The sequence below is a fragment of the Panulirus ornatus genome, chromosome 31, assembly GCF_036320965.1.
Source record: "Panulirus ornatus isolate Po-2019 chromosome 31, ASM3632096v1, whole genome shotgun sequence".
NCBI lineage: Eukaryota > Metazoa > Arthropoda > Malacostraca > Decapoda > Palinuridae > Panulirus > Panulirus ornatus.
The window spans coordinates 7,175,614-7,189,739 of NC_092254.1; the positions used below are offsets into that span (position 1 = coordinate 7,175,614).

The following is a 14,126-nucleotide window of genomic DNA, read 5'->3' on the forward strand; positions in this document are numbered from 1 at the left end:
ACATAAAAGGAAAATTCTAGCATCCATAACAGCACTGACTGAGGGTCTTATCTTCTGAGAGACTGTTTCTGCAAAAAATATATTATTGCTACAAAGTATATACCTCATCTTTTTTTGTATCTAAAGAAATAAATGTAACATGTGTATACACCATTACACAAAGCTATGTTAAAACCAAAATATGGGATCAATTTGCTTACGTTAAGATTTTCACCTTTCCTAAGAAAATATGAAACTGACCTTATACCCTGGCAGTTCACCACCTTCTCCAGGTTTGGCTCCTTGAGCCATCTTAATCTGCAAATCATCAGCATTGGCTAAATATGCAGCAGTGACACCAAAGCGCCCAGATGCAACTTGCTTGATTGCAGAACGCTTGTTTAATTCTGGGTCTTGATCCACATACCGATCAGAATTTTCTCCTGTAATTCCATAAATAGCTAAAATTTTCAAATGAATTATAATCTAATCTACTATTTTTCCCTATTAACTCCAAAAGGAATGAGAAAATATCAATTCATCTGCAATCATTCACTACCCATATGGAACTGCTGTAAATCTGTCCATGAAATGTAAATAGTATTGCCCTTTTAATGATTTCACTCCTGGTAGTCTGCTACCATACAAATGTATAAGGAAGCAATATACATATATAGGGCCCAAATTTGAAGATATGATTATCTGTACAGAAAAACAGATAATTAATCTAAGAAAAAAATCACAACACAAAATTCAGGAGAGGATTGAGTGAAATACGAAAATAAAGCAGGAGTGGTAATAATACAGAGAAGAAACAAGAACTAACTCGACAGTAATATCTTCTTTTATCTAACTGCCTCTCTCACCTTACCAAGTCTGTGTCAAGAGCGAAAAAATTAGAATACATCAACTCTCTTGTTACCAAGAATAATGTATCAATTATATTAACATATCTATGTAAATTATAATTAACATGCTTGAAATATTATAAAGACTAAAATAACCAGAGGCAAATTAGCCTTACAAATTAAAGATTATACATTTGAGGAGTGTTGTTCAATCAACTAAGCAATAAAAGAGGCACTAGCACTTGTTATGTTCTTCAAGTACGGTCATTTCATACCCACAAAGCATTATGTTACACAAAAATTTCAAAATTGGAAAATGGTATCAAAAGATATTGTCTGGAAAGTATTCATCTTCCATCAACTGTCTGCACATCCAATAGGTCTTAGAATGGTAGCAAGGGTGTAAACATAAGCAAAATAAAACTGGACATAAAAATTGGACATTCTTTTTCTTTAGTTTTGTGGCATTAGACATGACAGCGAGAGTGGATGTAGGCATATAAGAGCATTTGTTCATCTGTTCCTGAAGCTACCATGCTAACATGGAAATGGCAAATATGATTGAAAATCTTTCAATCACATAACTCAAGGTGATACAGGTCTCTTGCCACAGTTCAAAGACAAATTAACAACATTCTATATGTTACACGTAAAAGTGTGGTTCACCATTGCTTTAATGCTATCTTGAAGTCAAATTCAGATTTATTGCATTTTCCATTGAGGGAACAGAATTGCAGAATGTTCCTTCTGACAACTCTGGTGCAGATGGTTGCTGTTAACAACCTAGCAAGTGTACACCTATCTGTAAATTCTTACGGCTACTGTTAATTTTTTCCCTCGTCATTAATTCTTTTATTAACTTTACTGAAAAATATACTGATATTTTCCATAGTTTTCTCTCTAATTATCAAATAATCAACACAATCATTAAACAAATGATGTTGGAAACTCAAGAATTCTAAAACAAAAAAGGATAATTGGCCTACATGACTTCTTATAGGTTGTTAACTGTTAAACCCAAAACAAGAAGGCAGTTAGTGCAAAAATGAGAGTTCAAAAAAGAGAACTATTGCAATTATAAGTGAGACTCTATTTTCATATTAGTCACAACAGAAGCTAGGACATGTAAAAACATCTAAAACATATCAATGACATGCACAGGAAACACTTCTTTGAGATATACATAAAGGGAAAGAACAACCAGATGACCTAAAAAGAAATTAAGCGAGAAACTTGTTAAAAGGTATTAAGAAAGTACTTTTTTATATTTATCTAATTTTTTCTTTTTTATCTATCTATTCTATAATATAGGAATTTAATAAAATGACTATAGCCATGGCTAATGCTGACGGCAAACAGAAATTTAAGAAATTGTACAACAGCAGAGAATGTTCAAGAGCTAGGGGCCCAATGAGTCTATAATTTTTCTCTCTCCCCATCCAGTATAAACACGTAATTACATGTACATTTATTGAAGAAGAAAGCAGGGCTATGGGGAAAGATAAATACTACCTTTTATATCCACTGTAAACTTGTTTCTACTAATCATATTCCATACCTCCTTCTCCTGTGTTTGACTTGGCACCCACACGGTTCATGGCAATAGCCAAAGTTGTGTGAGCCTCAATGGAGATGGAACCAAAGCTCATGGCACCAGTAGCAAATCTCTTCACAATCTCTGCAGCTGGTTCAACCTAAAAATAGAGAAAGAAAAAATATGAAAAAAGAAACCATTATTAAACATCTAAGTACTCAACTGTATTCAAAACGAAAAGATGTTTGTCTGAACATTTTATGTATATGCTTCTCTTTTTTTCTTTCAAACTATTCGCCATTTCCCGCATTAGCGAGGTAGCGTTAAGAACAGAGGACTGGGCCTTTGAGGGAATACCCTCACCTGGCCCAATTCTCTGTTCCTTCTTTTGGAAAATTGAAAAAAAAAAAAAAAAAAAAAAAACGAGAGGGGAGGATTTCCAGCCCCCCGCTCCCTCCCCTTTTAGTCGCCTTCTATGACACGCAGGGAATACGTGGGAAGTATTCTTAATCCCCTATCCCCAGGGCATATGTATATGCTTCTTTTTCTTTCGTACTATTCGCCATTTCCCGCAACAGCGAGGTAGCATTAAGAACAGAGGACTGGGCCTTTGAGAGAATATCCTCACCTGGCCCCCTTCTCTGTTCCTTCTCTTGGAAAATTGAAAAAAACGAGAGGGGAGGATTTCCAGCAACCCACTCCCTCCCCTTTTAGTCGCCTTCTACGACACGCAGGGAATACGTGGGAAGCATTCTTTCTCCCCTATCAATTCATTTATAAAAAAAATCAATTTCACATATCTAAGTCAAGAAATATTTCATCAAATGGATTAAACCACTGCAGTATGAATCATTATCATTTAAAAAGTCACAACTGAGACTTTTTCTTGGTAAATGTATTCCATCTGGATAAAAAAACACCTTCAGCAGTGCATGTTATTGAAAAATGTGTGATGAAGTGAGACAATCCTTAAATTGCATATCTGTGAGCTACAATGGAGCACCTTCACAGTATGCTAATCTGCCTCATGGGCCTATGTCAGGGGAATACAGTCAGTGTAGGTACCTTTTCACTGTGAGCATCATGATATTTTCCACTCTATTACCTTACTTTTCCAAAACTATGTAAATCAAATTCAGCTCTAAATTTCTCAATGTCAAACTAGTGATTATTCTGCCCGTTTTCTAATCAAATAAGTTTTCCCAAATTAGGGCAAAAAATGCAGTTGAGGAAAAAGAAAAACTGATAAAGAAGCAAGATATCATCCAAATTAAAGAATGAGAACTTATCTGATTCCTTCTGTGATTCTAGCATGGACATATTATGCAAAGCTAGCAAAATATGAGCACATCTTATGCTTTACAAAAGAGGAGTCAATACAGACTTTATCATAATGCCTCTGAGTCTCTAGTATCCAAGAGGTTGTAACAGTGGCCAAGGAATTCATCATGGTATCTACAAACGCGGGAGACAGCGACAAAGCAAAATAAATAAATACATATCTACAAATTCAATAAAATATTGCCTTGCTAATACAAATGTACTTACAAATAAGAAAATACAAGAATTCTTATTAATGGGTAACCAAGAATAAAGCAGCAAATGTGATGACAGTTCATGACTGTTGTATGCTGGTGTGCTAGATTTATTGTCTCAAACTTAATTTTTCCTTCAAAAGTTTTCATTACCTTTGCCTTCGTATTCACAGAGAGGGCAAAAATTGTGAATGCAACTTGAAGAAAAACCTACCTCTGAAATGTCAATGGGATTCTCCAATTTTGAAAGCTCCAACTGACCACGCAATGTGCAAGCCTGGACACTTTTCATGGTTGATTCTTTGAACTTGTCATACTGAGACTTGTTATTTTTCCTTGAAGCATCCTGGAAAATAATACTGATGCAGAAGCAGAATGGCAATGCAAATATTCAAGGTTTAAATCCAACACCTGACAATAAATCTACTGAAAATTGATATATGCATATACAGTAAGGCCTGGATTTCATATGACCATGAATGGGGCATACAATTGCCCATGCCACAAGAGATACCTTATAAGAAAAAGTATAATTGTATGTACATATATCTCCAGAGAGAAACTCAAAAAGCTGGTGAACATTGGGGAGAGTGTGTGACAAGAAAGTTGACAGTAAATGTGAATATGCAGTAGAGAGTTATAGCTGCGTAATAAGACAGGATGGTTGGAGTGTAGTTTGAATGAAAAGTACCTGAAGGAAGTGGAGTGCTTTACTTACCTGAAGTAGATGGGACTATGGAAGCCAAAGCGAGTCATAGAGAGGAAGAAGAGGCTAAGATCCTGTGTGCATTAAGGAGTATGCAAAGTGAGAGTTCAGCATCAGTTACAGCAAAGTGGGCCTTTAAATGCAAAAGAAAGGAAGTGTGCATGTATTGGAAATGAAATGCTAGAGAATAATTTGTGATGCGAGGTAGATTGATTATGTAAAGGATGGCACTGTAAAGGTAGATCTTGACTTAAGTATTTCAATCTGAATGAACTAAGCATAAACAAGCACAAATCAGAATTCAGCTAGTAATTATGCATCTCTGAGTTGAGCCATGTGCACCAATCTTTTACTGTCACTTGTCAGTAAATACTGCGTACTATAAAAGATTCAGATGCTTGTTGGTGCACAGTAAGGACAGGCGTTCACATTGTTACAGCTAGGTGCTCACACAGTTCCAGCTATTCTGTATGTTTCATTTTCATCATGGGTTAGGACAGAGAATTGCTTAACATTATTTCATGAATATGTGAAGCATCCTGAGCTTCGAAATCCACAGCATGGCTTTTACTATAATAAAGCTAAGAAGCATGACTGCTGGGCTAGCAGTAGACATGTTATTGATTGTAATTTGGGAAAGACTGCTATCTGAGTCCCCTAAGGCTAAATTGCGTAGAGTTACTGCCGAACAATCTTTGACCAGTTTGGCTCTTCGAATTTTGTATCCTTCACAATTCTGGGTTCTTCAAGGTTAATCAATATTTCAAAATCTTCTGCTGTCACTCAAGTAAAGTTTTTCAAATGCTCATGGTCCATTTCACTCAACAGTGACATATTTCATGTTCAGAAAATAGTCTCCTTAACCACATTACCGTCAATTTCCTCTTCTTTTTTGGCTAAGGAATAAATAATGAAGAAAGCTACCACTGTCAAATCCATCCAAAGGAAAATGGAGTTAATATGACAAGCACAGGCAAATATGCCAAAAACAACAAGCTTGCACTCAAACAGCCTCCTCAAGCACTCTCAGATTGTTCAATTCATTTGGACTAAAAGGCTCAAATCAAGATGCACCTTAAGAGAGGTACATTATTTGGCACAATGTAACTGAGACAGCTGATCAGAGATTTACTGAAATGGTTTGTACACATGGAAAGAAAGACCAATTACATGTCAAAAGTAGAAGGAGGGGAGTGGGAAGATATCATCAATTTACATATAAGCAGAGAATGATTTGGTACAAATTGAATAGATATTCTGTGAAAAGAGCATAAGGTTTGGAAGAGGTTCATGAGGCAGTTCTCAATCTACAAACTAAAACAGTCTTCATGAGCAGATGAAATAATTAGAAAGAATTTGTTAATACATATTGACTGCTAACTAGCTACCTAATTTGAGTGATCCTAAGTACGTGCCAAACTAATGTCATTCACAGCAAGAGTGGCAACTTCAATACAATTAACCCTTCCTAACTTCTCAGATGGAGTTGGGATGCAAGGAAAGTGGACAAAATGAATATATGGGAGGCAAGAACATGATGGAGTAAAGGATAACATGGTGAGGTGGCTAGAACTATAGCAAAATGAGTAAAGTATGTATAACAAAGATATAAATTCCCAAGTACGGTGAATGGAAGAGACAGGATAAGAATGTGTTAAAGAAAGAGTTAGGCATGGCATGATGTGTCATACAGTACTATACAGACTGGAAATTTTTGGTATGACTCTGTAAGAAACACACTATATATAAAAAAAAAAACATACAGTTCGGACTGACATAAAAAGGTATAACAAACCTGCAAATTGGCAATAGACATAGGGTCATTGATGTGTTTCTCCCCACCACTTCGCCAATGATAAAAGCCTGGGTTTCTTAGTACCAGAGTATCACATTCACGATCTCCATAACTTAGTCTGTGTCGTTCAAGAGTCTCATTGGCAAGGTTTTCAAATGTGACACCACCAATTCGAGAAGCAGTACCCTATGGAAAATATGGTAGACATTAGTGCTAATCACAGAAACTACCATTGGCTCCAAATAGACGAGTCTTTAAATCAATGTACTGAAATACAAAGCCATAAATACTGCACGAGCTTTCAAATACGTTTTACCAGAGAAATCATATTTCATCCAGTTTCAACATTACTACCAGATTTTTGATGCTGTAGTGCGTGTCCACAGATATACCATGCATAAAAGTAGGTTTAACTATAACACAAAATATTGGACTCAAAAGTGAAATGCATTACTTTTGAGAAAACTAAAGTTTCTGATAAACAGGCAGGGAAAGAACATACCATTTTTCCAAATTAATCAAAAATGCTTGAGTCTGATTTTTATGTGACAACATTCTAGCTTTCTTACCTTGAAACATTTGTTTACAATTTCCTCTGAAATGCCAACTGCCTCAAAGATCTGAGCTCCTTTGTAGGACTGAAGTGTGGAGATTCCCATCTTAGCCATCACTTTAGACAGACCACGTTCCATTGCAGCAGAGTAGTTCTGAGGAAAGCATTTAGTTTTAAACAAATAAATATATCAATACATGCACTTATACATACATATACATATCAACATATACATACACATACACAGACATGTATATACATGTACATATTCAAACTTGCTTGCCTTCATCCATTCCTGGCATTAGCCTGTCCCACAGGAAACAGCATATCTACAATTCTACATTTACTTTTCAGAAATTTACTTACATTCCTATCAATGAAAGATAATTTAAAGAAAAAAAATGACTTACCTTAAAAACATCCTTAAGGGTAAGGTTAGAACAAATAACACCTTCTGATTGTAGGGTGTTCATGGTTTCAAATACTAGATATGGGCAGATGGCATCAGCCCCATATCCAAGCAAAACACACATGTGATGTACTTCTCTGCAGAAAGTAAAACAAAATTGCTTTTAGTAAGATATCAAGTTTCTTATTCCAATCACTGAAACTAAATACACCATCAGTTTTCATAAATGTGATGTAACTATAAGTATACTACCTACTCATCATTCAAGCATCTAGTTCTATGACTTACCTTGCTTCTCCAGTTTCCAGGATAAGTCCAACTTTCATGCGCTGTCGTTCTTCAATCAGGAAGTGATGTGTAGCTCCAAGGGCCAACAAAGTACTCACCGGAAGCCTGAATGAATAAAATATAACATCCTAAATAACAACAACAGCAAAAATCATATCAAGAATATTCATAATGAAAATAATATCAAGAACAATAACATCAATAAACAGTGGTGGACCCAGTCCCCACTGTCTTTTACTGATAATGTAATTAATTACCTATTTGTACTGTGTGGGTAAGGAATTTCAACACTCATGGGGTCCCACACCTTGAACATTCTCTGCTATCTTAAAACTTCTTAAATCTATGCATGCTATCTCCATCAACTATATCTTCATTCCATTCATCCACCACTCTTAAACAATAAAAGTAATCTCATTCCACTCATCCACCACTCTTAAACAACAAAAGTATTTTTTCATCTCCCTTCCAATTTCATGTTATGTTCTCTAGTTGTTTTACCCCTACACCTAATGAAGAACTGCTCACTGTCTAAATCATTGAACTGTTTTAAAAACTGAATGGCTGTCATCAGGTCACCCTTCACTCTTCTCTCTTTCAAGGTGGGCAAATCTACAGCCTCTAGCATCTTCTCATAACTCAGTTCTCTTAATTCTCATGCCATGGTTAATGCCCTCCTGTCTGTCTGTCTGACTCTAATCACCTATCTGTACTATACAGGGATACCTTTACTCCCATTAGACCTAAATTCTTGAGCATTCTCTAATATCACCAACTTCTTAAATCCATGTATGCTGTTTGCATTAAAAGGATAAATGGAAGAGAATGACTGGGGACATGAATAATGCATAGAACATACAAAATTTGAAATGTAGTATATAGTAGAAAGTGCTCATGAGATAAATCCCACAAATGTAAAACTACCTCCCCATACAGTACAAACAGGTAATTACAAACAAACTGTAATGACTTGACAACCCAGTCTGAAATATGACCCAACCATACATACATTCATCTTACGCTGCACTCTCCAAGCACTTTCTTGTTTGTGTTCTGTACACCAATCATTTCTACACTTTACAGACAATGATTCATTTCATCACCGTACCCTCCATGCCTAAGATGTAACTTCTGTTCTGAAGACATTGAATACTTACCCTTTAATTGTTCTCATTCACCTCACACAGAAAAAACACATATTACTGTACTTCTTGACCTGTGGTCCCACCTAGTTGATGTGGTCTACTTCCATGTACAATGGGAGCTCCACAGAAGGGTTTTCCTTGGGCAGAAAAGTGAATAATCTTATTGACAGAGTGCTTATTCATTGATTTTTTCAACTAAGTCTTCATGGAGTACATTCTCAAGCCAAGTGGTCTGTCACCTACAGCAGAGAAAGCTTTCATCTGAAGAAAGTTAACTGGCAATTAGCACAGCCATTGTATGAGGTGACCTGATGCAAACTCAGCTTATGAAAGACAAGTTCTCAGTATCTGGTTGTTGAAAAAGTGATCACTGATGCTCAGCTTACCACTCTATGGTTTCTTCAAGGGAGGTCCAAAGACACAGGCCACTACATTTTTTGCCACTGTTCATTATTGGCTGGTAATAACCATATAATGTACACAACAGTTATTAAAACATCATCACTCAGATTTCTTCTCAACCTTACTTGCATTACATATTCCTATATTCTTTTAAACATAAAACCCATTATCCTTACAGTATAAGTATGAACATTTCTAATGCAGGCCAAATGTATTATACAACATCAATAATGTGCCAGTACTATCCAATTCCATATGTTTTTGTTTCCAACATGAAAATCAACTCTAGTGTCACACTCTCATGCTTCCTTAAAACTTCTTTCCTTTTACACATTTCAGTCTTCTCTAGCTTTTTGTCATCTAGGGTAGTATTGAATATCCCTTTTTTTAACTAAAGTTAGTTGACACATATTTTCTGTATTTCCTATAACAATTAAGCAAACCTTAATTTGCTACTAATATAAGGTATATATTCCACAGTCACATTACCTGTCAGCTCCAGCTTTTTGATCACTGAGTACCAACAACTGGTATCCATCCCTGGCTGCCTGGCATGACTCAGCAGCAATACGATCTAATGCAGGCACAAGGCCATGGACACCTTCAGAAACTGGGTAAGTTATGTCAACAACTTGTGTATGCCACCCGCGGTACTCTGTAGCTTTGATAACCTGATGAAGGAAAATTCCTAATGATAAAAACCATTCTACACTTGAATTTTGACCAGCAGAGTAACTGAATTCTTGAGAATGCTAAGAAAGTCAAGTACTTTTGGTAATATAAATTTCATTAACAGTCTATGTGTCTAGCAAAGAGCTAGATGAGGACTTCATGAACAATGAAAGATTTCAGTTTTAAAACTAAAAGATGCAAAGTAATTAAACTTGTGTGGAGAAAGTGAGACTCAATACCTTTAATATATTATGGAGGCCATGACACAGCCTTTTTCACAAAAAATAATCATACTCTCATCATTACATGTCATTTAGATACTCTAATTATCATAATCTCCAGCATTAAAGAAAATACTTGCAGCAATCCTGTAATCATTCTTGAGATATTGCAAAATAATGCTTGCAACTCAGTCTAGCCATCATGCACTCAAATGTTACATTTTATTTGCACCAGGGTGGATAATCTTTTCTTGACTCTCATCTGTACACTTTTTATGATATATTTTACCTCCATTGAAAATCATTAAAAAAAAATCTTTATACACAAAATGCAAAAGTCAGATTGACTAACAGAATCTAATAAAGTGATCAAGGTTAAACAGTATCTTTTAATAAAAAAAAAGTATGAAAACTGAAATCAAACCTTTAAAGCAATTAGTTGCAGCACCAGCTTTTTTGTATCAGGATAACTTAGTGCGACAAAGGAACAGAACTCAAGAGATTATATTTCAAGTAAACATATTGAGGATCAGACACAAAGAAAGCCCCAAAATGAATGTTTTCTAGCTGGAAATAAGCTGGAAAAATATCATGACTGTGATATAAACAAGAGCTCAGGAATGAGCTCACACAGAAAGCCTGACATGATTTTAATGGACATATTCAAATAACCACACATATATCTATGCATTCATGTAACCATGCACATCTTTAATACTATATGCCTATAACCATACCACTGCAGCAGAGAAAATGATAAGAATTTTTTTCTTTCTTTTCTGTAATAACTACCTGTATCTAAAGTAGTATGACCACCTGTAGAAACTATCCATGAATTACCATGAATCTCTGCAAAGTCTAGAATGTATCCACAAATCATAATGAATCTCGACAAATTAAAGTATCAATGATCCAACGGTAATGCATGAAATACTTGAAAGCATTCTTGACTGATTTTCCCAGCATGTAAGTGAAGCATTCACAAAATGTTTGCATTATATAGAATCAAAACACCTGTACAGGTGTAGCAGTTAGCATTTCCAACCATGACACATTCATGGGCAACCCAAGATTGAGCCCATATAGGCTCAAATCTTGATCATGGCAATCAATCAGTCAGTTTTGTGAGAATATCTTGAGATAAAGAGGCTTAAAGGTCTCAAACCTTGAAGTCCCATCTAGTCAAAGCTTTTAGACTATGAAAATGAAAGACCAACTTCTCCCAAAATGAATGTACACTCCTAAACAATCATTTTCTAAGAGCCCACCAAACAGCTCTAACAAACAAATGAAGCAGTGGTTTTCCCATGCAAGTTAATTCATGACCTGAATACTGACCACTGCAAATGTAAATGTCTCCAAAAAGCAACGTCCACTTACACCCAACAACAGGGTGAGTGAGCAATAAGCACACAGAGCTTCAAACAGCCTAACATCTGTGTTCAGAGACAAGACTCTCCAAACAAAATTAATTTTCTGTAGTCAAACCCTGACAGACACATGCTCTTTTAATATTGAAAAAAAGGGCTGCTTTCACAAAGCAAATCACCATAACAGTTACTTCTATTACTGCAATAAACTATACAAATCAGGTCAATATATTACACAGTGAATTCTTATTGAATACTAGTTTTATTCATTCTAGTTTGTAATATTCTGCATTTCAAACACACTGTACAAAAGTACCTCATATCCCACAACAAATTCTTTGACTTAAACATTTGTAGCCAGCAAATCAGAGGACATAATGGAGTGAGATTTTAGGCTGCTGTTTAAGGAATTATTGTAACTGATATGTGCAGTTTATAGGAAATGGAATCTCACAGCTTTCATTTTAATTTAGAAATCCTAATAATTCACATGACAATTTTTGCCATAATACACATAAGCTCTCCATGTTTTCAAAGTTCCCATAATGATACACTTATTTTTCTTTTCTTTGTCTATTTGCTGTTTTCTGTATGAGCAAGGTAGCCTCAGGAACAGGTGTTTGAGGAAAAATTCTCACTTAGTCCCTTCCTCTGTTCCTTCTTTTGGATAAGTAATACTAAAGGAAGAGAGGATTTCCATGCTTGCAGTGCTGCCCCTCTTAGTCGCCTTCAACAACCTGCAGGAGATACATGGATAGTACTCTTCCTCATTATCCCCAGAGATAATGTCAATAAAGAGCTTTGGATATTTGAACTGGCTTATAATATTTACAGTGCATGCAGTTTTCTATAATTAAGACCAGGAGCTGACCCTAATTACGATGTGAAGGCCTCAGGTCCTTTGTTTGGCTATGACTTGCTTTTCTACAAGTGACAGTTGTTTTTAGAAATGCTGATAAATTGTTATGATAGCTGGGACTCCCATGTTAGGGTCCAACTGCAGATACTATATGTATAAAACTGATTCTTTCTTGACAGAATACAATAAACTGGACTGGAAAATCATGAACTTACCCCTTAGAAAGGCTCAGGAAATATGTAATGTGGGAATACACATCAGCTCACAGACATTAAAGAGCACCAGCAGCTCATCAGAGGACCCTATATCTAGAAAAGCTCCTATAATTAAAGCCTTAAGAAGCCTTAAGGACTGAGAAAATAAATCTAACATATCCTCATAAAATTAGAACTTTAAATTTCCAGCCATCTTGCCCTAGATGCAGAAAATTTCAAATGCAATATCTGCTTTATTACAGCCAAGCACTGAAATATTTATGCAGAGCATGTTAAGCCAGCTGAAACACCCACTGGCAGCCCAAATTCATCATGCAGCAGGCAATATTACCATCATATGGTAGTTACATGTCAAGGCAGTACCTGTTCTTCAAATTTTACCACCATCTAATGCCATTAGGATACAAGCTTTAATAAGTTGTCAGTTCTGGCTGAAGTTCAGCTCTCAGTAATATGCAAGCTTAATTGAGTCAGCAGTACTAATCAAGACTGAAGAAAAAGAGAATGAACATGATATACAAGGCAAGGCTAATAAACAACGTTCTTGATACCAGTATACTTACGCATACAGTCATATACAGAACATTCTGCAGCTATAGAAGAATCATCTTGATATTTCTGAACATAAGAGAAGCATTCAGACCTCCATCTCAGTTTAAAGGTGATTCACAGACCCAGAGTTGTAATGCCTGTACAACAATGGTATGTTGTGGCTGGTAGTAATACAATTTAAATCTTCATTACAGCAAAAACTGAATGGCTCTTCATGATCCATCAAACAAAGAGTATCCATATAAATATTTACAGTGAGTGTGGGCAGACTTTTCTTTTTTTATCCTGTTTTGGTATTTCTTCTGTGGTAATCAAAAGAACATTGGTTTAATTCCAATGTATGATCATGTATAGAGGGCAGAAGGTTACAGGGGATGGTATGGTAACTGTTCATGAACATCACTAACCACTACCTGCTGAAACACTTGAATTTTTCCATCCACTATTTCTACTTGCTAATGCAGATGGACAATAGCTGAACTCAAGATCTCAGTAAATGTAAAATAAAAATAACCTTAAGGTTATGATTACTACAACTGAAGATGTGAAAATAACTGAATCATTCTCAACAATGGCTTCTTATCAATTACATGAACGTGTTTAATGCAATTCTCTGAAGAAAATCCTAGATGTTTCAGGATACAATGAAGTCATTACTCTAAGAAATCATTACTGCATGTAAACAAAAACAAAATTTACGTGCTTAGAATGATGATACTTCATGTTTCAGTTAAACCATTACATAGTATCTAACCAGGGTTAAACTAAAAGAAATAAGCAACAAGCAAAGTGATAAAATCAAGAGTGAAGTGTTAGAATTTGAGCCTAAAAATAAAGAGATGAAGCCTTAAAATCTTTTATATCCTGTCCATGAATTGTGTTTGACCAAAAGATCATATGACATTTAACTGGGGAATGTATGGTAACCAAAGAGCACCACACATAACTTGCTAATGGATGCCCGAGATAGTGTTGATCCATTCAGTGAAGCCAGGTCAAGTACAACAATCTATCTTATTTGCTGTTCAATTTGGCTTGGTCAC

General features: G+C 35.6%; 1 protein-coding gene across 3 annotated transcripts in view; it reads right to left on the reverse strand.

Moving 5' to 3' along the window:
- LOC139758785 (uncharacterized) overlaps positions 1 to 14,126 on the reverse strand; it is a 129,255-nt gene that overhangs the window by 35,821 nt on the left and 79,308 nt on the right. For all 3 annotated transcript variants that reach the window (XM_071680586.1, XM_071680584.1, XM_071680587.1), the window contains 8 exons: positions 9,684 to 9,865; positions 7,648 to 7,752; positions 7,361 to 7,496; positions 6,967 to 7,104; positions 6,398 to 6,583; positions 4,111 to 4,242; positions 2,386 to 2,521; positions 241 to 422 (listed from right to left, as the gene is read on the reverse strand). In XM_071680586.1, coding sequence (XP_071536687.1) covers positions 241 to 422; positions 2,386 to 2,521; positions 4,111 to 4,242; positions 6,398 to 6,583; positions 6,967 to 7,104; positions 7,361 to 7,496; positions 7,648 to 7,752; positions 9,684 to 9,865 — 1,197 coding nt within the window. The remainder of the gene's footprint in view (positions 1 to 240; positions 423 to 2,385; positions 2,522 to 4,110; positions 4,243 to 6,397; positions 6,584 to 6,966; positions 7,105 to 7,360; positions 7,497 to 7,647; positions 7,753 to 9,683; positions 9,866 to 14,126) is intronic.